At 34.1% G+C, this 24,518-nt stretch overlaps 3 protein-coding genes and 1 long non-coding RNA gene across 4 annotated transcripts; 1 reads left to right on the top strand and 3 right to left on the bottom strand.

The window, feature by feature from the left end:
- Window positions 1-12,581: 12,581 nt before the first annotated feature.
- LOC145010300 (uncharacterized) lies at window positions 12,582-13,058 on the bottom strand. Its single transcript, XM_078968860.1, has one exon. The coding sequence runs from the start codon at window positions 13,056-13,058 to the stop codon at window positions 12,582-12,584; it is 477 nt and encodes a 158-aa protein (XP_078824986.1).
- Window positions 13,059-13,118: 60 nt separating this feature from the next.
- On the bottom strand, window positions 13,119-13,646 carry LOC145010299 (uncharacterized). Its single transcript, XM_078968859.1, has 2 exons — window positions 13,567-13,646; window positions 13,119-13,476 (listed from the first exon to the last, which is right to left on the bottom strand). The coding sequence occupies exons 1-2, from the start codon at window positions 13,644-13,646 to the stop codon at window positions 13,119-13,121; spliced, it is 438 nt and encodes a 145-aa protein (XP_078824985.1).
- A 6,773-nt stretch (window positions 13,647-20,419) lies between these two features.
- On the top strand, window positions 20,420-20,875 carry LOC145010298 (uncharacterized). The gene is made up of 2 exons (XM_078968858.1): window positions 20,420-20,521; window positions 20,594-20,875. Exons 1-2 carry the CDS (start codon window positions 20,420-20,422, stop codon window positions 20,873-20,875), a joined length of 384 nt encoding a protein of 127 aa, XP_078824984.1.
- A 351-nt stretch (window positions 20,876-21,226) lies between these two features.
- LOC145013028 (uncharacterized) lies at window positions 21,227-21,861 on the bottom strand. Its single transcript, XR_013664798.1, has 2 exons — window positions 21,661-21,861; window positions 21,227-21,584 (listed from the first exon to the last, which is right to left on the bottom strand). It is a non-coding gene; the product is annotated as an uncharacterized LOC145013028 (long non-coding RNA).
- Window positions 21,862-24,518: the final 2,657 nt, after the last annotated feature.

Genomic DNA, 24,518 nt, shown 5'->3' with positions numbered 1-24,518 from the left:
TAATGCTTGGATCTACGCTTTCTAATCAAACATGCTTTGAATCCAAGACTTCTAATGACTATTTAGGTATAATAACAATATTGAAACAGATCTAGAATCATACCTTTGGATTCCTTGTTGATCTTGTTGTCTTGGAGCTTCTAGAGTCACAATTGTCACTCCTCTAATGGCTTACAAACACCAAATAGCAAGGAGGATGATTTGGGAGAGAGGAGAGGGGAGGTATTCGGCCAGAGTCTCTCTACTTTAGATGGGATACCGAATTCTCTCAGCCATAGGGTCTATTTATACTTGTAGACTCCTTAAGGGTTACAGCTCAAACCCTAATTGGATAACTTAGACTTTAAGTTAATCCATATCCTTACCTTAGATATCCTTTGGACGATTTTGGCTTATCCAAGCCCTAGAAATCGTCCAACCTATCTTCCATAAGGATTTATCATCTAAAGTGTAACAATCAAGCAATTGACAGTTTATACCCTCTTATTTAATTAATCTTTTTAAGTCACCAAAATAATTACAATTAATTCTATGACTTATATTAATCAAATAACAATATATTATTCTTTATATTATTCTAATAATATTTACTCTCTCTTAATAAATCATCCTATCAAGTTGCTATGGTGAAGGCAACCCAAAAGGACCATGCACAATCGGGTCAAATACTTGCCTAATATAGTTGCAGCCTTAGACACTATTCCAACAGTCTCCCACTTGGATAAGTCTAGTAACTATATGCGCAGGTACATTCCGATTTGCAATCGTAGCTCTCAAAGACGCTGTCACTCTCTGATGTAATCAATCTTTTCCTTTAGATAAGGGTTCGTACAGTCTTCTGTTAGATATCATGCTGACAATACTATGGAATAGTTAGTCTAGCATTTGGTTTCTCGATCTCCGATTTATTTGACATAGAACTTAATCGAACACATCAATTCAGTTCTGACCGGGCCCGGTACATAAGTCAAATCAAATCATCGAGCGGCCGAGATATCACTTTTTCCTTCTTAGGATAAAAGTTACAGATAAACTTCGACTTATATGCATTTACTTATTCATTAACCAACTACACACAACAATGTGTTTTATAACATCAAGTTACCAATGCATTTTTGCATTATCAATGTACAATCAATTAACCAATAACGCACCATATATCTAGGTTTTAAGACTATATGATATTATCGTCTTGCGATCACCCATTTACTATCACATTCCATAAGGTGATTCCAGCAAGCGCGTGTTTGTTCCAATGCTCAAACCTAGTTCATAAGCACTCATGAACGTTGCAGCACTCTTTTGCTTTGTCTAACACCATTTAGACACTCTACACACCTATTCATGACAATCTTCCTTCATATCTACTTCCGACATATGAACAATTGTGGACTATTTGAATAATTCGATTATTCTTAATAAACTCAATTATTCTGGAAGTCAAAACATGCAAAGTGAAACAATAGTTAAACGATTAACATAAGACAGTAACATTACTCATAAATAAAACTCGTTTATTTAATCGCCAAATGTTAATTACATTTATCTATTACACGTTTCTAATACTATCTAATCTATACTAATATCATCCTTCAGCCCAATACTCCTAGCATGCTGCAAGTGCTTAACCCTACTCAGTCCCTTCGTAAGCGGATCTACTGGGGTATCTTCTGATGATATCCTCTTAACTATGAGTTGTCCTTCTTCTACACGATGTCTAATGAAGTGATATTTTCTGTCGATATGTCTTGATCTACCATGATCCCTTGGTTCCTTGGTCAAGGCAACCGCACCTTCGTTATCACAATAGTTAAACAATTAATATAAGACAGTAACATTACTTATAAATAAAACTCCTTTATTTAATCATCAAATGTTAATTACATTTATCTTTTATACGTTTCTAATACTATCTAATCTATGCTAATATCATCTTTCAGCCTAATACTCCTAGCATGCTGTAAATGCTTAACCCTACTCAGTCCCTTCGTAAGCAAATCTGCTGGGTTATCTTCCGATGATATTCTCTTCACTACGAGTTGTCCTTCTTCTACACGATGTCTAATAAAGTGATATTTTCTATCGATATGTCGTGATCTACCATGATCTCTCGGTTCCTTGGTCAAGGCAACCGCTCCCTCATTATCATAGAAAATCTCCATGGGCTCCTTTATGGCAGGTACAACTCCAAGATCACCGATGAAGCTATTTAGCCATATTGCCTCCTTCGACGCTTCGCTCACTGCAATGTACTCTGATTCGCTCGTTGAATCAGCTACGGTTTCCTGCTTGGAACTCTTCCAAGTTACTGCTCCTCCATTCAGGGTAAAGACCCAGCCGACTGCGAACGGTAGTTGTCCCTGTCGGTCTAAAAACTGGCGTCACTATACCCTCGCACCTTCAAGTCATCACTCCCTCCAAGGACTAAGAACCATTCCTTCATCCTCCGAAGGTACTTAAGGATATTCTTCACCGCAACCCAATGGGCTCTGCCTGGATTCCCTTGATATCTACTAACCATGCTCAAAGCAAAGGCTACATCAGGGCGAGTACAAGTCATAGCGTACATGATTGAGCCAACTGCGGAAGTGTATGGAACTCGGCTCATTTCAGCTATCTCGGCTTCGGTCCTCGGACTTTGAGTCTTACTCAACTTGGCATTGCTTTGTATCGGTAATTCTCCCTTTTTCGAGTTTTCCATACTAAAACGTTTTATTACCTTCTTTAAGTAAGTGTTCTGACTAAGTCCTATTAGTCTCTTACTTCTTTCTCTTACTATCCTTATTCCCAAAATGTAGGAAGCCTCTCCGCGGTCCTTCATAGCGAAGCACTTCCCGAGCCAGGACTTAACCTCCTGCAGAGTCGGGACATCGTTTCCTATGAGTAATATGTCATCAACATATAGAACGAGGAAGCTTACTATACTCCCACTAGCTTTGACATATACACACGATTCATCTTCGCTTCGTACAAATCCAAACTCTTTGACTTTCTCATCGAAGCAAAGATTCCATCTGCGAGACGCTTGCTTTAGTCCATAAATGGACTTCTCAAGCTTACACACTCTATTCGGATGCTTCGGATCCACAAACCCCTCTGGCTGGGCCATGTAAACATCGTCAGCCAACTTTCCGTTAAGGAAAGCGGTCTTAACATCCATTTTCCAAATCTCATAATCATGAAATGCGGCAATAGCTAGCTTCACTCTAATAGATTTTATCTTCACAACTGGTGAGAAGGTCTCTTCATAGTCAACTCCGGGAGTTTGAGTAAAGCCCTTCGCAACTAATCGCGCTTTCTACGTGTGTACCTTTCCATCCACGTCGGTCTTCTTCTTGATGATCCATTTGCACCTAACGGTCTTACGTCTAGGCATATTATCAACCAAATTCCAAACTTGGTTATCATACATGGATTGGATCTCGCTATCCATTGCCTCTTTCCATTTTGCAGACTCCGGGCCTGCCATGGCTTCCTTATAGCTATTAGGTTCATCAAGGTTTATTAGTGTACTATCACAAATATACGTGTCCCCTTCGGTAGTAATATGAAAACCATATAACTGGGGTTGAAACCTAACTCTTTCGGAACGTCTAAGAGGTAATGATATGTCAATCGGTTCAACCGGAGTTTCCTCCGCGGGTTGAGCGCCAGCGGTTGAGGTTCCTTCATCTATCGACTCTTGAATCTCTTCAAGATCGATTTGCCTCCCACTCTCTCCTTGGCCTATGAGTTCTCGCTCTCGGAAAACTCCTATTCTCGCAACAAAGACAACATTGTCCTTTGGTCGATAGAAGAGATATCCAAAGGATTTCTGTGGGTAGCTGATGAAAATACATCGCTCACTATGAGGTTCGAGCTTGTCGTGAGTATCTCGTCTTACGAAAGCCTCGCAAACCCAAACCTTGATATGTGCTAACGAAGGAGGTTTCCCCGTCCACATCTCGTGAGGTGTTTTGGCAACCTTCTTAGTAGGGACTTGGTTAAGGATATGGGCGGCAGTCTCTAAGGCATACCCCCAAAAGGAGACAGATAGTGAAGCACGAATCATCATAGAGCGAACCATGTCCAACAAAGTTCGATTACGCCTTTCTGCCACACCATTCAATTGTGGTGTCCTAGGTGGCGTCAATTGTGAAACTATTCCACACTCCTTGAGATAATCGTGGAATTCAAGACTTAGGTACTCTCCTCCTCGATCGGATCGAAGCATCTTGATCTTCCTGCCCAATTGATTCTCCACTTCATTCTTAAACTCTTTGAACTTTTCATAATTTTCTGACTTTTTCTTGATTAAGTAGATATACCTATATCTACTATAATCATCGGTAAAAGTCACGTAGAAGCGGTTACCATCCTTCGTGGTAGATCTAAACGGTCCACACACATCGGTATGTATGAGGTCCAATAGACCCTCACCCCTTTCGCACGTACCAGCGAAGGGTGACTTAGTCATCTTTCCAAGTAAACAAGACTCGCATGTGTCATCTTCCCTAAGGTTGAATGACTCCAACACTCCATCCTTTTGGAGTTGGGCTATGCGTTTCTTGTAGACATGTCCAAGATGACAATGCCATAAGGATGCCTTATCCATACTATTGGAAGAATCCAAGCACAAAACATCATTTCCTAAGTTATCAACAATCATAACAGTTTCATAAATTCCATTACATGGTATAGCTTCAAAGTAAAAGACACCATTTAGATAAGCTAAAATAGAACCATTCTCATTATTAAAAGAAAATCTAAAACCTTGTCTAAACAAACCATGAAAAGAAATGATGTTTCTAGCCATTTCTGGCGAATAGCAACAATTGTTCAAATCTAAAGATAAACTATTCCTAAGCACTAAAGAATACACTCCAATCTTGGTCACAGGCGACGATCTTCTGTTCCCCATGATTAGATTTATTCTTCCATGCTCCATGTCTCTACTTCTTCTTAGTCCCTGCACATTAGAACAAATGTGATAACCACAACCGGTATCAAGAACCCAAGAAGTATTGTGGGAATCATTAGGTTTAATTGTATATATACCTGCGAAAGATGGCTTGATCTTTCCTTCCTTGATGGATTGCAGGTATTCCGGGCAGCTTCTCTTCCAATGTCCTATCTTGTGGCAGTGGTGGCACTCTGCCTCCTTCGGATTACAGCAAGGCTTAGCAGGATCAACTTTGGTCCCACTAGAAGAGGCACCATCTCGGGCTTTCACCTTGCGATGGTTCTTTGACGAAGCCTTCCTCTTCTTTCCTTTTCCTTGTCCTATTGCCAAGATAGGAGCAGCGGGCGGATTGGGAGTTGGTGCAACAGACTTGTCCTTGAAGTTGCTCTCAGCGACCCTCAAGAGACCTTGGAGTTTGCTTAGGGTGACCTCTTCTTTGTTCATGTGATAGGTCATCCTAAATTGCTTGTAGCTCGACGGCAAAGAGTGAAGCACCATGTCGATCGCCAAGTCTTCCCCAAAGTCAACAATTAACTTGCGAAGGCGGTCGACATACCTTTGCATCTTTTGCAAGTGCATGGTAAGAGATTCTCCATGACCCATCTTAAAGGAAATCATGTTCGTGAAAATCTCATAACGCTCTTGTCTCGCGTTTTGATGGTATCGCTCCAATAAGTGTTGATGCATTTTGTACGGATACATGTCCTCGTAGGACTTTTGGAATTCGGAGTTCATAGTCGCGATCATGATGCAATGCACTTTCGTTGCATCACGCTCGTGAGTTTCCAAAGCAGTGATTTCGGCGGGAGTAGGGATTGCGGGGTTGATTTTCTCGAGCTTCTCATCGAGGACATACTCCTTATCCTCATAGCGAGCAATCGTGCGAATGTATCTTATCCATTCGCTAAAGTTCGTTCCATCAAAGGTGACCTTTTGACAAACGCTCATCAAAGTGAAAGAACTTGCAGCAGCATTGTTAGCGTTCGACATCTACAAATAGAAAGGACAAAGATAGATTAGAGTATGAATCCCTAATTATCACCCAATAAGAGGAATTAGGGTTAGGATCCAACAACAATATTTACACATTAGAAAAGGGATGCCGTAATCTAATATGCAAACAATTTGAAGGTAAGTGAATGATGATTCACTAATTCTCCACCATGAAAAACATAACTTTAAGTCCTAAATGTATTGAGAATTCCTAGGTTCGGATGAGATTCATTGAAACTTTTCAATGGCATGTTTAAATCTCGATATGCCCCTCTTGTTTGTGATTGGGATACCGAGGATCACAAAGCGGGTGTGAATTACCATGCAAATTCACATGGTGCCTTCATTGTAACGATCACCTATTCGATGTGCTGGTAAACCACACACGCTCCATCGAACTATGATAAACAATGAATCACCCTTTGCTACCTTCGCTTAGAACCAATTAGTGTGCTGGTAAACCACACACGCTCCACTAACTTCTTAGCAAGGTGCAAAGTGTAATTTCATGGGATTGCATTAATTCACTTTTCCTAAAGTAACTAAGATTGGGAAATTTTAATAAAACATGTAGTTACTTTGTATTTCTTATTATACTTTTAATAAGAGGATGAGGTTGCCCTATCCTACCCGTTCGGCTAACGACCCTCCACCAATCAAGCGAGCGGTGGGTGTGAGTGTACATCCATTAAGCACCATTTTATAGGCTGCAACCTTATACCCACCTTATAGATCGGCTTCTCGAATGAGGCCTACTAACGATAAGACTAGCATTTAAGTTATACATACATATATATATATATATATATATATATATATATATATATATATATATATATATATATATATATATATAAATCTTGTAATATTATATTAGTATAGGGTTGTATTTTAAACTTGTAGAATTCTAGGGTTTGAAATATAAATTGTCTAAATTAAACTTTTAATCACAAAACATAAATTTCAAAACTTGAGGACAAGTTTTAAACATTTAAAACATAAAGGATCAAATAAAAAATAATGTAAATCATATAATTATCTATATTTGATTAATAATTATCATATAAGGAAATCAAATATTTTATTAATTGATAATTATCTTCAATTAGATCAAAAATATAGTCATATATATCACAAAATCGGATTAGGGTTGATCTAATATGATTAAGGTAAGTTTCCATAAGATAAATATGAAAAAATCCCGTTTTTGGCTAATCCTGACGCTCGGACTCGCCGAGTACACAAAGGGACTCGCCAAGTCAGGCCTACTCGCTGAGTCCACTTTGGAACTCGTTGAGTCCATGACTCAGAAACATAAAAATTAGTTTCATACAATCAAGCAACAATTCAATGAAAACCAAGCTATGCTCTGATACCACTGATGGGTTTTAGCCATAAGAACTTTCCTATGTGCGCATGCAAAACCCTAATGCTTGGATCTAGGCTTTCTAATCAAAAATGCTTTGAATCCAAGATTTCTAATGACTATTTAGGTGTAATAACAATATTAAAACAGATCTAGAATCATACCTTTGGATTCCTTGTTGATGTTGTTGTCTTGGAGCTTCTAGAGTCACAATTATCACTCCTCTAATGACTTACAAACATCAAATAGCAAGGAGGGTGATTTGGGAGAGAGGAGAGGGGAGGAATTCGGCCAGATTCTCTCTACTTTAGATGGGATACCAAATTCTCTCAGCCATAGGGTCTATTTATACTTGTAAACTCCTTAAGGGTTACAACTCAAACCCTAATTGGATAACTTAGACTTTAAGTTAATCCATATCCTTACCTTAGATATCCTTTGGACGATTTTGGCTTATCCAAGCCCTAGAAATCGTCCAACATATCTTCCATAAGGATTTATAGTCTAAAGTGTAACTATCAAGCAATTGACAGTTTATACCCTCTTATTTAATTAATCTCTTTAAGTCACCAAATTAATTCCAATTAATTATATGAATTATATTAATCAAATAACAATATATTATTCTTTATATTATTCTAATAATATTTACTCTCTCTTAATAAATCATCCTATCAAGTTGCAATGGTGAAGGCAAACCAAAAGGACCATGCAAAATCGGGTCAAATACTTGCCTAATATAGTTGCAACTTTAGACACTATTCCAACAATTGAATGGGGGTATCAAGTTGGAGAAGAAAAGTCGCTTGGTATACATTGGTGGCAAAAATGTTTTAGGTTACGATACTTGAGCTCAAAACATTGGTTTTCTTCTATCAAATTTTGGGGTTGGACTGTTGGGGTTCTTTTTCTTTAAGAAATAGAAAGGAGTTTATAGAAGAATGTGTGATTTTGAAGGAGAAAGGAGTGACTTATTTATAGGTGTGTAAAATGGTAAATGAAAATTATATATAAATATATATATATATATATACACACACACACACACACACACACATATATATATATATATATATATATATATATATATATATGTTATAAATTTGATGTAATTAAAACAAGATTAGTAAAACTAAACTAAGAACCTTTAACAAAGAAGAAAGGAGATTTGGAGAGAATTTGATAACTTATATAAAGTATTCAAATTGGTGTATCTTTTACATATGTGATAGTGCTATTTATACTAGTTAAATCACTAGACATAATTAATGAGTTCTTACACATATTTGACATACTTATCGTAAGAGTTGAAAATAACTCTTACACATTTGACATAAGGAAATGTTGTCATTCAATTATTTACAACACTCCCCCTTGGATGACATCATTTCAAATTAGAGTTCAACCTTGAAGTACTACATGATTAAAAACCTTGCTAAAGAAAACCCAGTGGGAATAAACTTTAGCGATCGGAAAAAGAGTGCGGTGTATAGTTGACTCCCCCTTATTTAGACATCTGTCACATTATATTCTATGCACATGTCGCATTCCGATGCCACGGACATGTTTCCTGAATATTTCATTAGGAAGTGCCTTCGTAAAAAGGTCTGCTGCATTGTTACTGGATTGAACATATTCGATTTCAACTTGATGGTTCTTTATAAGCTCTTGAGTGTACTAAAAAAACTTTGGAGGTATATGTTTTGTCCTGTCGCTTTTGATATACCTTCTTTCATTTGAGTGACACATGCTGAGTTATCTTCATATATTAAAGTTGGACATATATCCTTTTCAAGTCCACATGAAGTTAAAACTAGTTGTGTCATTGATCTTAACCATGTACATTCTCTACTAGCTTCATTTAGTGCAATTATTTCAGCATGATTTGAGGATGTGGCAACAAGTGTTTGCTTTTGAGGACGCCAGGAAATTGAGGTACCTCCATTCATGAATACGTATCTAGTTTGTGATCTAGCTTTATGAGGATCGGACAAATAACCTGCATCTGCATAACCAATCAAGCCTTGTTTTGAATCGTTAGGGAAAAATAACCCTAAATCACTAGTTCCTCGAAGGTATCGAAAAATATGTTTGATTTCATTCCAATGTCTTTTTGTTGGGGCTGAACTAAATCTTTCTAGCAAGTTTACTGCGAAAGAAATGCCACGTCTAGTACAATTGGTAAGATATATAAGAGTTCCAATTGCATTTAGATATGGAACTGCTGAACCAAGGACTTCTTCATTTTCTTCGCACGGACGGAATGGATCCTTGTCAATATTTAATGATCTAACAACCATTGGAGTGCTTAAAGGATTTGCATTGTCCATATTGAAATGTTTCAAGACTCTTTCTGTGTAATTTGATTGATGCACAAGTATTCCGTTAGGCATATGCTCAATCTGTAAACCAAGATAATATTTGGTTTTTCCAAGATCTTTCATTTCAAATTCTTTCTTTAAATTTTCAATCACTTCAAGGATTTCTTTATTCGTTCCAATGATGTTCAGATCATCAACATAGACTGCTATGATCACATATCCAAATGTTGTTTTCTTAATAAATACACATGGACAAATAGTCTTATTTTTATAACCTTTACTTGTCAAATAATCGCTTAAACGATTGTACCACATGTGCCCAGATTGCTTTAAACCATACAATGATCTTTGTAGTTGTATAGAATACATTTCTTTGGGTTTTGTACTTAACACTTCAGTCATTTTAAATCCTTTAGGGATTTTCATATAGATATCACTATCAAGTGATCCATACAGGTAAGCTGTAACAACATCCATAAGATGCATCTCTAAATTTTTAGATACTGTGAAGCTGATTAAATATCTGAAAGTGGTTGCATCCATTACTGGTGAATAAGTTTCTTCATAATCAATTCCAGGTCTTTGAGAGAAACCTTGAGAAACAAGTCTGGCCTTGTATCTTACAATTTCGTCTTTCTCATTTCTTTTTCGTACGAAAATCCATCTATATCCTAATGGTTTCACAACTTCAGGTGTGAGGATAATGTTCCCAAAAACCTTTCTCTTGTTAAGAGAATTTAATTCAACTTGCATAGCTTCCTTCCATTTAGCCCAATGATTTCTTCTTTGACATTCAATGACAGATTGTGGTTCAGGATCATCATTCATAATATCACATGCAGTTGAATAAGAAAATATTGCATTTATACTGTCAGTTTCATTTTAGTCACATATTCTATTTGGCTGACCATAATTTTGTGCATCATCCTCTTTTACTGGGGGAATTTGAATAATTTGTGTTTCTCCAAGAACACTTTCCTCATGATCTAGTGCATTTTCTGCTCGTCTTCTTTTTCATGGGTTCCTATCCTTAGAACCAAATGGCCTTCCACGCTTCAGGCGTGTTTTAGACTCTTGAGTGACTTTATCATCAGATTGTCCATGTGGAATGTCAATTCGAGTTGGAACATTGACAACGGGTATATATGATTTAGTCACACTTTTTGTGTCAGTAAATGCATCAGGTAATTGATTTGCCATTTCTTGGAAATGCATTATCTTTTGAACTTCTATATCACATTGCCTTATGCGAGGGTCAAGATATGATAAATAAGGCTCATGCCATGACACATCCTTTTCCATGATCTTCTTTTCTCCACCTAATGATGGGAAATTTGCCTCATCAAATTGATAATCTGCTAGGCGTGCTGTGAAAAATCACATGTTAATGGTTCAAGATATCTTATAATAGAGACAGACTCATAACCAACATATATTCCTAACCTTCTTTGAGGAGCCATTTTTGTCCGTTAAGGTGGTGCAATAGGGACATATACTACACACCAAAAAATTCTCAAATGGGATATATTTAGTTCTTGACCGAAAGCAAGTTGTAGTGGAGAATATACATGATATGAACTTGGTCTTATGCGTATCAATGATCCAGCATGTAAGATTGCATGGCCCCAAACAGACATAGGAAGTTTGGTCCTCATTATCAATGGTCTAGCTACTAGCTGGAGATGTTTAATCAGTGATTCAGCTAAACCATTTTGTGTGTGTACATGAGCAACTAGATGCTCAACAATAATTCCGACAGACATACAATAGTCATTAAATGCTTGTGAAGTAAATTCACCAGCATTGTTAAGTCTCACTCTTTTGATAGTATAATCAGGGAAATGTGCCCTTAATTTAATAATTTTGGCAAGAAGCTTTGCAAATGCCATATTACGAGTTGATAATAGGCAAACATAAGACCATTTGCTGGATGCATCTATTAAGAACATAAAGTATCTAAATGGTCCAGATGGAGGGTGAATCAGTCCACATATATCACCTTGAATTCTTTCTAGAAATCTAGGTGATTCCCTTTCAACTTTCATTGGGGAGTGTTTTATAATTAACTTTCCAAGGGAACAAGATGTACATGGTTTTATGCTATTGGATTGAGGGAACTTTTGGTCCTTCAATGGATGCCCATGTGTATTCTCAATTATCCTTCACATCATTGTTAATCCTGGGTGGCCCAACCTATCATGCCATAAACTGAATGTACCAGGATCACAATGTTTTCCTTCAATTACCATATTTGATTCAGTCGTATGTATATATGTATAATGCAGACCAGAATCAAGTGTTGGTAGTTTTTCAGGCACATGACTTTTGTCTATAATATACATATATTTCTTATTTTCAATGTTCACAGTCTTTGTGTCATATCCTTTGATATATATGTCATTGAAACTTCATAAGTTTCTATTAGACTTTGGAGAAAATAAGGCATTTTCTATACAAAAGTTTGTACCATTTGGTAATATAAAATGGGTTTTCCCGGTTGCCTCTATCAAGTCTGCAGGACCTGATATTGTATGTATAATTGTTTTTGTTGGTACTAATTTTGAAAAATATTTCTTTGATTTTAGAATAGTATATGTACTACCAGTATCTGCTATACAAAGATCTCTAATCTTTTCTTGGTGTTGTGCTCCAGTTAGACTCATATTAAACTTCACATATGAAAGGAATAATAAGTGAATAAACATAATCATACTTATTATTAAACGAAAGTTCATTTATTGAAGGAAAGGCATTACATGCAAAATAAACGAAGGAAAAACAGTTTTACTAGAGCAATAATAGACTTTTTTTAGTTAATGTCTTCCATGTCATTGCAGAAATTGGCAATATTTAGCGGAGTGAATTCAACATTATCAATGAGGTTTGCTTCTTTTCCTTTTCCTTTAACGGACTCTTGATAAAGTTGACAAAGATGTGCAGGTGTGTGACAGGTCCTTGACTAATGGCCTGTGCTACCACATCTGTAACATGAACCATTAGATTTTTGTAATGTCCCAGTGTCATGCCTTGCCACTTTGGCCTTATCTTGTGTGTGGACATTGTTTCTTTGTGAATGTTGGTAATTATTCATTGTTTGGCCACGACCACGATTATTATCTTGTCCACGACTAGAATTATGGTTTTCATTATGGCTTTGGTTTCGATTAAAATAGCCATGGCCTCGTCCTCGACCACGACCACGCCCTCGTCCACGTGTATTGTTTCGATGACTATTAGTATTTGTAGCATTTGCTTCAGGAAGTGATACTGATCCTGTTAGACGAGATTCATGGTTTTTCATCAAGAGTTCATTGTTTTTCTCTGCAACGAGCAGACATGCATTCAGTTCAGAATATATTGTGAACTTTTGCATCCGATATTGTTGCATCAAGGTAATGTTTGTTGCATGAAATGTGGAGTAAGTTTTCTCCAACATATCTTCATCAGTAACTTCTTGTCCACAATATTTGAGTTGTGAACAAATTTTGAACAAAGCTTAATTGTATTCATTTACTTTCTTGAAGTCTTGAAACCTAAGTGTTCTCCATTCATCTCTAGCATTTGGAAGTATAACTTCCTTTTGATAATCAAATCTTTCTTTCAAAAGATTCAAGAGAATACTTGGATTAGTAACATCAAGATATTCAAATCTTAACATTTCATCAATATGTTTACGAAGAAAAACCTGTGCTTTCGCTTTTTCTTGTGCCAAGCAATTATTAAATTCATTTATAGCATTTGAGATTCCCATGGACTCAAGATGCATTTTTGCATCTATCATCCATGTCACATAGTTTTTCCAACTAACTTCAAGTGCTGCAAACTCGAGCTTTGCAATGTTTGACATAATGTAACTATAAATTTTAAGCAAAATAAAAATTAAAACCCATTTATTTCAATAAATATTACACAAAAAAAGAAGCGGTAAAGCTAACATTGCATACAAGCCTAAAAGTAGATGAAATTCCATATTATCTTCGATGTTAAAGATTGGGATGAAAAGTAACATGACTATTATAGTCATGATTATCACAAACGGGTGAATCATCATGAAGCTTGATTTCTTGAAATTGAATTGTTTGATAGAAGAGAGAAATATTTATTGGGGGTAAAATAAGCAGGGTAAATATGTTTATTTATAGTAAAAAAAATAGTCGTTGTTTTTACTGTTTATAACCGTTGCATATATATATATATATATATATATATATATATATATATATATATATATATATATATATATATATATATCCGTTTTGTATATTTATAAATCATTTAATAAGATTTATAACTAATACATAACTTTACTTTGTATAATTTTACTAATTAGATACATTAATAAATATTAGTAAATGTTAAAATAAAATTATGAAGAGTAAAAAATAAACATTAACATGTATAAATAAATATAATTTAAATGTTAGTATGCATAAAGAAAAGTCAGTTGCATAATATAAATGTTACTATGCATAAATAAAAGTTAGTTGCATAATGTAAATGTTAGTATGCATAAATAAAAGTTAGTTGCATAATGTAAATGTTAGTATGCATAAAAAATTAGAATACATAAAGAAATGTTAGTATAAGAAATAAAAATCGTTAGTAGTCCATAATGTATAAGTTTTATTAATTCATTAGTATTATTATTATTTTAATATGATGCAGGTTTTTATAATTAATAATGTTTTTACTAAGTAATGCATACCTTGATTAAGATAGATGTGATGAGCTTTCGTACTGATAATGTGTTATAAATTTGATGTAATTAAAACAAGATTAGTAAAACTAAATAAAGGACATTTAAGAATGAAGAAAGGAGATTTGGAGAGAATTTGATAACTTATATAAAGTATTCAAATTGGTGTATCTTTTACATATGTAATAGTGCTATTTATACTAGTTAAATCACTAGACATAATTAATGAGTTCTTACACATATTTGATATATTTATCATAAGAATTGAAAATAACTCTTACACATTTGACATTAGGAAATGTTATCATTCAATTATTTACAACAATATATATATATATATATATATATATATATATATATATATATATATATATATATATATATATATATATATATATATATATATATATATACATGGAAGTAAGTTAAATAAATTAGTAAATAGTGTGAAAATATAAAACACTATGAGTATATTATTATTCTGCAATGAATGTTGTGTATGTATATTATTGAAATAATTCCAATGTCAATATCAATGTCTGATTATTTATATATTCGTTAGAATGTTATTATTCTATTATAAATTTGTGTATGTGCATAATTGTAGCAAAATTTTAATAGTAGTTTTAACGTGTGACTATTCATTTATTTATTGTTGAACAATAACATAAAGTTGAAGATAAAAAATTCATTGTAGAATAAAAACATAAAAGTAATCTTTTTACATTTTCAAACTATTTACTGTTATTTTTTTTGAACAATCCTCTCTCTATCTCTCTCCTCTCTCTCTTTATCTCTCTCTCTCTCTCTCTGTTCATATATATATATATATATATATATATATATATATATATATATATATATATATGTGTGTGTGTGTGTGTGTGTGTGTGTGTATATATATATATATATATAGTATATGGTTAGGATTAAATGTGAATCACAACTATTGTATGAATGTATGACCTTTTTTGGCCCATTAGATAAAAAAAGTGGTTATGATGAATATAGCCATGATGGTAATAACTGGAAAAAGTAATTTTGTTTTAAATTTAAAATATCAATAAAGGTAAATTTGTCATTTTGTTTAATAACAAATTAGAAAATTTTGGATATTAAATGATACAAACCAAAATTTTCTGGAAATTTCAAATCAAAATTTAAGCAATACAAAATAACATTGTTGAAAATTAAATTTTCAGGAACATTTTCTAGAGATAAGTTCAACTTTCTTTCTTTATCATTCTTATTATGCTTGAAGAATATGACATGGATTACAAGTTCATAACTAAAATTATTTAAGAATAATAAGCATTACTATGAATAGAAAATACATTTTTGAAAAATAAAAAATTAACTACAAATGCACAACTTAGATTCTTGAAGAATAATTTATCATTGCTAAAAAAATATAAAAAAACATTCTTTAAAGAATATAATATGGAATAAAGAAGAAGCTAAATTAAAAGTACAAAACAATACATTATTTTAAGAATGTGTTGGATTAGGTGTCTAAGCCCATAACTATAATTGATATGTACTTGAATTGATAGTAGTAATGTCCTTTTGGGTTGCCTTCAAACCTGACAATTAAATAGAATAACTCTTAGAAAGAGAATAATGATTTATTAATTTATTACTTGATTAATAAATTAATTTGAAATCAAGATAAATGATTTATTAATGTATTATGGATATAATATATTAATTAGAAATCATATTGTTTAATTAACATTTAATCAGAAATTAATTTGGAATTAATTTTAGGATTAAATGAATTAATTGAAACTGCAGGGACTAAATATGACAATGTTCAAAAGTTAAACATTGAATATTTTAGAACCTCCCTTAGAGGCAGGGAACAAAATCTAGAGTGTCGTAGGGTTTCCTTGGGCTCTAAGGGTGCCATAGAAGCCTTAGGGAGGAAGTTAAGGGATTAGGGTTTTCTAAGATACACCTGCCTTATCCTAAACATTTCTTATCACCTATATAAACCCCTATACAGTTGGATTTTGTCCGATGCACTCCGAGAAAGGTTTAGAGTTGAATTTTCACTTCCCTTCTTTCTCTCTCGATAGTAATCCTTGGTTGCTACATTTGTTTGTGACACATTAGAGGCGCGACACTTATGGCGCTTGCTACTAAAGTTCAAGATCTTCAAGGATTTGATTTTTCTTACAATATGAAAATAAATGTATGTATCCTAACCCTAATTATATGTTATATTCGAAAATTACATGTGCCTCCTAGGGTTTCTAGTTTTTGTGTTCAATGCTTGTATATCTAATAGTGAAAACATAGATTCTTAAATTAGGGTTGCATTCATACATATGATTGTTTGCTATGTATAAAACGCAATAGTGGTATCATGGCTTTTGGTTGTTGTTTTCAATTATATTTGATACAAAAGTATGAATTTGACAAATTAGGGTTTATGGCAAATAAACCCTAGGGATGGATTTTCGAAATCTAGGTTTCAAAACCCCAGTTTTCTAAATTTGTTAGGGTTTCGTGAACCCTTTTCCTTTGGAGCCATATTTTCAATTTTAGGGTTGGTAAACCCTAGGGTTTTCGAAAATACCTTCCTCCCCAAGATTATATTTCAAAATTTTATGAATTAGGATAATGTTATATTTGGCAATTATCTTTTTAATTGTTTAAATGGATAACTAAAGATTTTGAAATATACCTTCCTAAATTTTCGAAATCTACGGCATAAAGGGATTAGGTGAAATTAATTATTTGACAAAACTGCGAATTTGGTCCTTGTGGTTTGCCAAAACCTTTGGATGGGGTCCAAATAGTTTCCAGCTTGCACCAAAGGTCCAAAATCAAGGTTTTCTTGGGTTTTTAGTCCATTCCGTCATTGACCGTTTGTTTGGGGCCGTTAGTGCCTACACGTGCCCTCCATATGAGGGCATTTTGGTCATTTTAGGTCAGCCTCCGTTGCCGCCACTTCAATTAATAAGAGTTCAGACTGTACTCACTCCTTCGTCTTCTACTCATTCCTCACTCCTTCGTCTTCTACTCATACCTCTTGATTCAAACGCAAAAACCCTAACGATCATCTGAAACTTTGAAAATGTGGGGACTTAGAAATGTTGGAGAGATTGTCAACGTTCAAGAAGTTTATGGTAAGATTCAAACTTAGAAAAACTATGTATTTTATGATCAAGCTTCAAACTTTGAAAAACTCTAACTAATAATCGTCTCTTTCTGTTTTGAAGATGGTTACCCCAACATATTCTCTATTGAACTTCATCACGGAGGGAGTTTCACAAAGTTTCCAAATATCAGGTATATTAATGGCCAAGTAAGGTACTTTGATGTTGTCGACATTGATGAATTTTCTGTTCATGAACTAGACTCGATGATGAGAGAATTAGGGTATGATGGTACTGAAATCATGTATTACCATTTCCGTTTGCCTAATGAAGGATTTGACTTTGGACTCCGAGCATTAGGTAACGATGATGATGTGCGTAATCTCTCACGATATGTTACCCATAATAACAAAATGATTAAAGTGTACACAGAGCATGGTCAAACGAACTTGCTTACATATTTTATGTCCCCAACTGGTCCAAAAAGGGTTATAATAGAAGACATGGAGAAGCAGGATTGCATTAGATCCTCATCACCTGTAGTTGCTCATGAAGTGGTAACTCCAATCCAAATTGATGTTGGTGAGGGTGATTTAGGGTTAGCATTAACCTTATACAAATCAGCAACACCTGAATTTAGTAGGTCTAAAGGTTGGAAACATAGTAAAGGGGCATCGTCTTGTAGTAGAATGCTTAAATTGGATTGGGAAGGTGCTGAAAAAACAATGGCAAGTGGTGAAGTTGATAAGGGTAAGGGTGTAGAAGGATTTGTAGATGAATTTGTTGTAGTTGATGCAGAAAAAGAGTTAAACAAAGAGATTGATGTGAATGAAGAACTTGATGTGAACAAATCCAATGGTGAGGGTATAGAAGGATTTGCAGATGAGGGGTATAGAGTTGTCATGGATAATGATCCTCAAGGAGTCAATGAATTTTCAACTAACATCAACATAGATGATGAGTTAATGACAAACTTTCAACCTTTTGAAGGGTTTGAAGACGAAGATAGCATCCCATTTAATGGGTTTGAAGGCCAAGATAATATTCCTTTCAATGATGAGTGCAGACAAGAGGAGCCTGATGACATTGAGTTTGAGAATCAAAACAGTGAAGATGAAGTTAGTGACTTTATGATTGATGAGGACAACATAATTGAAGATGTTGACGTTGACATGGAGGATTTCAATCTAAATATTGATATAGAAGCAGAGTTCAATGGATGTCAAAGAATGGGTGGTCAAAGAAATGAAGATAGTGTTGAAGAAGATGATTTGGAGGTAATTGACAATGACGAGTGGGATTCACTAAGTGATGACTCAGGGGACAACAGGAAAAGAAGAGAAATGATCAAAGAGCTGGGGAAACAAACCTTATGTTCTGCTGGTGAGGTGCACAAGGTAGCTTTTCATATTGGGCAGAAATATAAAGCCAAGAAAGAATTGAAAGATAAAATTGACCAGCATGCTTTAGAGACAAGGAGGAATATCTCATTCACAAAAAACGACAAGAGTAGATTAACAACTGTTTGTGATGGAACTGTAGTTTTAAATGCAAGTGGGGTAGGTGGACCTACCCCTGGGAAAAAGGTAAAGGGTAAAGATGTAAACTCAGATAAAGTTAAATGCACATGGAAACTTCATGCATCTAGGTCAAGTGAACAGGACTATTGGTTTATTAAGACGTATAATCAGAAACACATCTGCCTCCAAACACGAAAAATCAGATCTTGCACAGCAACATTTCTTTCCAAACGTATTATGGATCAGATTGAAGCTAACCCTGGACTGCCTGTTCGTGCCCTACAAGAGCAACTCCAATCAACTTATGGAGTTAGTATTTCAGAAGAGAAAGCATTTAGGGCAAAAGCATTAGCCACCAAAAATGTTGCAGGGGATTACGTAAAGCAATATGCAGCTTTGAGAGACTATGTACTAGAGCTACAAAAGACAAATGAAGGTACAACTGTAAAGATTGATGTGGTTTCAGAACCTGTGGTTTCATCCCCAACCAGGCAATTCAGAAGGATATACGTGTGTTTGGGTCCTTTGAAGAAAGGTTTTAAGGCAGGTTTGAGAGAATTTTTAGGTTTAGATGGAGCCTTCATGAAGGGACCTTTCCCAGGTCAAATACTAAGTGTAGTTGGTGTTGATTCCAACAATGGAACCTACCCATTGGCATATGCTGTTGCTGAAAGTGAAAACACTTCAAGTTGGAAATGGTTTCTTCAGTGTCTTGCAGAAGATCTTGACTTGTATTCAAATTCCAACTTCACCTTTATCAGTGATAGACAGAAGGTACTATAGTTACATTTAATATTGCATACTAGTTTCATTACAAACTAATGATAATTTCTTATTTTGTTTTGGTGACAACAGGGTCTTCTACCAGCCATAGAACAATTGTTCCCTAATGCAGAACACAGGTTCTGTATTAGACACATATACCAGAACATGAGGATGTTATTGAAGACTACAGAGTACAAGGAGTATTTTTGGAGGTGTGCTACAGCCACCAGCATACCAGAGTTTGAAGCTGTAATGGTAGAGTTAAGGAATTATGACATAGAAGCATATCAATGGCTCTTGAAAATCCCTCCACATCATTGGGCTAGAAGTCATTTTTCTGGTATTTTCTCAATTTGTTGTCTTATTTTTTATTGTAGTATAGATATACACTAACTGTTGTTTTGTTAATGAACTATTAGGAAGGGCAATTTCAGACATGTTATTGAATAACCTTTGTGAAGTGTTCAATAGCAAACTTGTAAAAGGGAGAGACAAACCCATTATCAGTTGTTTGGAGTTCATCAGAGAGTACCTTATGAAGAGAGTATGCAATGTGATGAAGGTGTTAAACAAGTGTCAAGGTCCATTAACTCCAACTGGTACTAGGATTTTGGAAGCAAACACAACACTAGCTAGCAAGTATCATGCACGATGGAATAGGGGACAAAAGTATTAGGTTAAAGGTCCATGGAATGATCAACATGTGGTGGACATGGAGAAAAGGGAGTGTAGTTGTAGAAAGTGGGAGCTTACTGGAATTCCTTGCAAACATGCTATTGCAAGCCTAAATGAAATGGCAGACAACAATGAAAAGGTAGGAGAACTATACACCTATGTGCATAAGGTGTATTGGCTTGATACATGAAAAGAGATGTACTCCTTCAAGGTGGAGCCTATCAAAGGTAGAGCCATGTGGCCTAAGAGTGACTGCCCAACAACTCTTGTGCCTCCACCACACAACAAAGCTATAGGCAGGCCAAAAAAGAAAAGAAGGATTACAGCAGAGGAAAGGATTGAAATCCAGCAACGTAAGAGGCAAGCAAACAGTCAAAGTCAAAATGATAATGAAACTCAATCACTGAGCAGGAAGTTTTTGACTGTTACATGTAGTAAGTGTAAGCAAAAGGGTCACAATGCCAGGACCTGCAAGGCCAAAGATGGGAATTGATGTTTAAGTACTTTTTATGTTTGTCAAGACTTGTTAATGCACTTTAGTTGGTACTTTGTTGCCTTTTTTTTGCTCCATTTTGATAATGTACTTTGATGCCCTTTTGATAATGTACTTTAATGCCCTTTGTTGGTAATGATTGTGTTTTGGCATTTATCTGTTATGGTCCCCTTTTGGTAATGTTGTTTGTTATTTGTTTATGTTGTACTGTCAAAGCATGAAGATGTTATGGCAATGTACTTAATGTATGCATATAAAACCATTATAATTGCATATTCAAACGTAGAGAAAAACCATTACACTTGCATATCATGTCAAGATCAAACCTTTATAATTTCATATTCATAAAAGGATAAAACCATTACACTTCCCATTGTCATAAAAGCATTACATATACAATGATCCAAAAGATAACACTTTTAAGTGGTTACTACCAACAAAAACATATATAAACCACAATTAAACCTTCTAGCACCAAAAGACAACATTTTTAAGTGGTTACTACCAACAAAAAAGTCCTAACCTCTAATTCCTATTTCCAAAACAGCACAAACAACAGAAACAAAATCCACGAGACAAGCAAACACATCTTCAGCTTGCCCACTTCAACCTCATACCTATTCATTGTTCTCAACAGTCCTGGTATGATAACAGTTGATCTTTGACACATAGGGGGATCGAACCACCCCAAAAATGCACATCTGGATCCCTACAAGAATACATTAAAGTAGAAGAGTTATTGCTTAACTACCGACTTCTCTGTAACCTAATATCAGTTTGCTAACCATTTTAGGGCATGCATAGAAACGACGACCAGGGTTTCGTGAAGTCCATGAGGTTCGCACAACAGCAACATTCCCACAGAAGCAGAGCACCATTTTTGAATCTCGTAGCAGTAGAAGTAGACGAGAGATGAAGAAGAAGAGACGAAGTAGAAGAGGAAGAGGATTCTTCTCTGTAAATAAAAATGAAGAAGAGGAAGAGGATTGCGTATATGTATATAAGGGAGAAATATGATATTATTAAAAAGCTGACCTAAAATGACCAAAATGCCCTCACATGGAGGGCACGTGTAGGCACTAACGGCCCCAAACAAACGGTCAATGACGGAATGGACTAAAAACCCAAGAAAACCTTGATTTTGGACCTTTGGTGCAAGCTGGAAACTATTTGGACCCCATCCAAAGGTTTTGGCAAACCACAAGGACCAAATTCGCAGTTTTGTCTAATTATTTAATTTAATCGATAATCCTTTATGATTTAATAATTTAAACTAATTGTTTAATTTTGGATAATTATTAAATCAATGTTTTAATATATAAGATTTTAAAATTAAAAGGTATTAATTTTTTGAAAATTTAAAATTTGATTAAAAACCCTAGAATTTTTAAATGTTTAAAATACACCCTTATACTATTATAATATTAAAAGCTTAATACTTATATATATATATATATATATATATATATATATATATATATATATATATATATATATATATATATATATATATATATATATATATATATATATATATATATATATAGGGTTAGGTTCATTTGAGACCACCTATATTTTGTGAGACCGTGAGACGCATTTTTTTATTTTTTAAAATTTTTTTTTTATTTTTTTTATTTTTTTTAGTTAATTCATGTTCCGAAAATAATATTTAAAAAAAAAGAATTTTTTGATTTTTCCATTTATTTTGCATTTTAAAATTATATTTAGAATACGTACAGTGTAATATTGTATTTAGAATATTTCACGTATTTTTCAAAAAAAATAGATTTTTTTTTATTTTTTTAAAATTTTTTTTAGTTAATTCAAGTTCCGAAAATAATATTTAAAAACAGAATTTTTAGATTTTTCCATTTATTTTTCATTATAAAATTATTTTTTAGAATATGTCAGTGTAATATTCTATTTAGAATATTTCACGTATTTTTCAAAAAAAAAAAAAAAACGGAATTTTTTTTGTTTTTTTTTATTTTTTTTATATTTTTTATATATTTTTTTTAGTTAATTCAAGTTCCGAAAATAATATTTAAATTTTTTTTTTTTTTGGATTTTTCCATTTATTTTGCATTTTAAAATTATTTTTAGATTTGGTCTCACGGTCTCACAAAATTAGAATGGTCTCAAATGAACCTGAACCTATATATATATATATATATATATATATATATATATATATATATATATATATATATATATATATATATATATATATATATATATATATATATATATATATATATATATAAGTAGATTCAGTCTTACGGTTAGTAGACCTCATTCACGAAGCTGGTCTATAAGGGGGTATAAGGAGATTTGCTCTAAAATAGCGATTAAATGGGTGTCCACTCTCACCCACTGTTTCCTTGACTAGTAGAGGGTCGTTTGCCGAACGGGTAGGATAGGATATTAAATCCTCATTAATAAGTATAATGAACAATATAAAGTAACAAAATTCGTTTAGAAAATTCCCAATCTTAGTTACTTCAGAAAAATATGAATTTGGTGGTAATCTATAATATTACACATTGCACCTTGTTGGTCGTTAATGGAGAGTATGTGGTTAACCGACACACTAATATATGACCAATTAAGGATGACAATCGGTATCACGTAGATTATCATAGATCAATGGATCATGTGTGTGACAACCCAAAATTTCTATCTTGTACAACCATTCAATTTAATCAAATTCAGAATCATTTATGCTATCTTTTAACATTATTTAGGGTCTATTTGAGTGTTTTAAGAATAGTACATTCAAAGAATTGGTATTAGGAAGTATCTACTAGAGTTCATGGAGTAGCATTCAAGCTGGAAAACTCGATCATATGGAGTTTACGTTTGTAAACCCTTGGATGGCCGTGAACTCATGCCTTATGAGTGATATTCCTTCATTTTCCACCATTTCTCACCCTTCCAACTCAAGAAACTCGATTTTCTCACAACTATCATCAAGAGTTTTCATCTTGATCATTAATTTAGTAAGTGTTTCTTCCATTTGTTAGTTGGTACCATGCTTAATCTAGTGAAACCCTATGATTTCATCCATGAAAATACCTCTTTTCGTTAGATCTTCAAGATCATCAACTTTCACCGAGAACATACACTTGTTCTTAGGATGTGAAATCCATATGAACCCTCAAAAGTTTAAGTATCTCTTCTATGTTCTAGTTAGGCTTGATAAACACATGATTCCTAGACTTGAAACATCATAAAGTTCATGAACATCAAGAGTTTACGGCCGTTAACTCTTGTATGGCCGTAAACCCTTGTTTTGGTGCATATCTTGGCCGCAAACTCATTTTAAGTCCAAACCTAGGACCACGAACACTTAGTGTGTAACACCGAAAATTTCGAAACAAAATTTTCAATTTTTTTTATAAAACATAATTCACTTAATATTCATAAAACAACCATGTTTGAAACTCAATCCAAGTAATACAAAAATCCCAAGATCTCAAAATTCTTAAAATCCCATGCATGTGTACTGATCAAGCCGGCGCCTTCCCACGGTCGTCACTAGTACCTGAAACAAATAACACCAAACAACGTAAGCACAAAGCATAGTGAGTTCCGCAAAATACCACATATAACACATATTAACCACTCGAGGCTATAACTCTGT

Source organism: Lactuca saligna, chromosome 8 (genome assembly GCF_052625555.1).
Source record: "Lactuca saligna cultivar CGN05327 chromosome 8, ASM5262555v1, whole genome shotgun sequence".
Classification (NCBI taxonomy): domain Eukaryota; kingdom Viridiplantae; phylum Streptophyta; class Magnoliopsida; order Asterales; family Asteraceae; genus Lactuca; species Lactuca saligna.
The sequence above is the reverse complement of the archived record's forward strand: the minus strand, read 5'-3'. Positions and strand labels throughout refer to the sequence as shown.

Coding starts and splice junctions, on each gene's coding strand:
- LOC145010300 (XM_078968860.1), bottom strand. CDS start 13,058: ATGTTGGAGAAAACTTACTCCACATTTCATGCAACAAACATTACCTTG.
- LOC145010299 (XM_078968859.1), bottom strand. CDS start 13,646: ATGACTATAATAGTCATGTTACTTTTCATCCCAATCTTTAACATCGAA. Junction 13,477..13,566: donor TTTCATCTACTTTTAGGCTT/GTATGCAATGTT, acceptor TAAAATTTATAG/TTACATTATGTCAAACATTG.
- LOC145010298 (XM_078968858.1), top strand. CDS start 20,420: ATGGAGAAAAGGGAGTGTAGTTGTAGAAAGTGGGAGCTTACTGGAATT. Junction 20,522..20,593: donor TGGCAGACAACAATGAAAAG/GTAGGAGAACTA, acceptor TACTCCTTCAAG/GTGGAGCCTATCAAAGGTAG.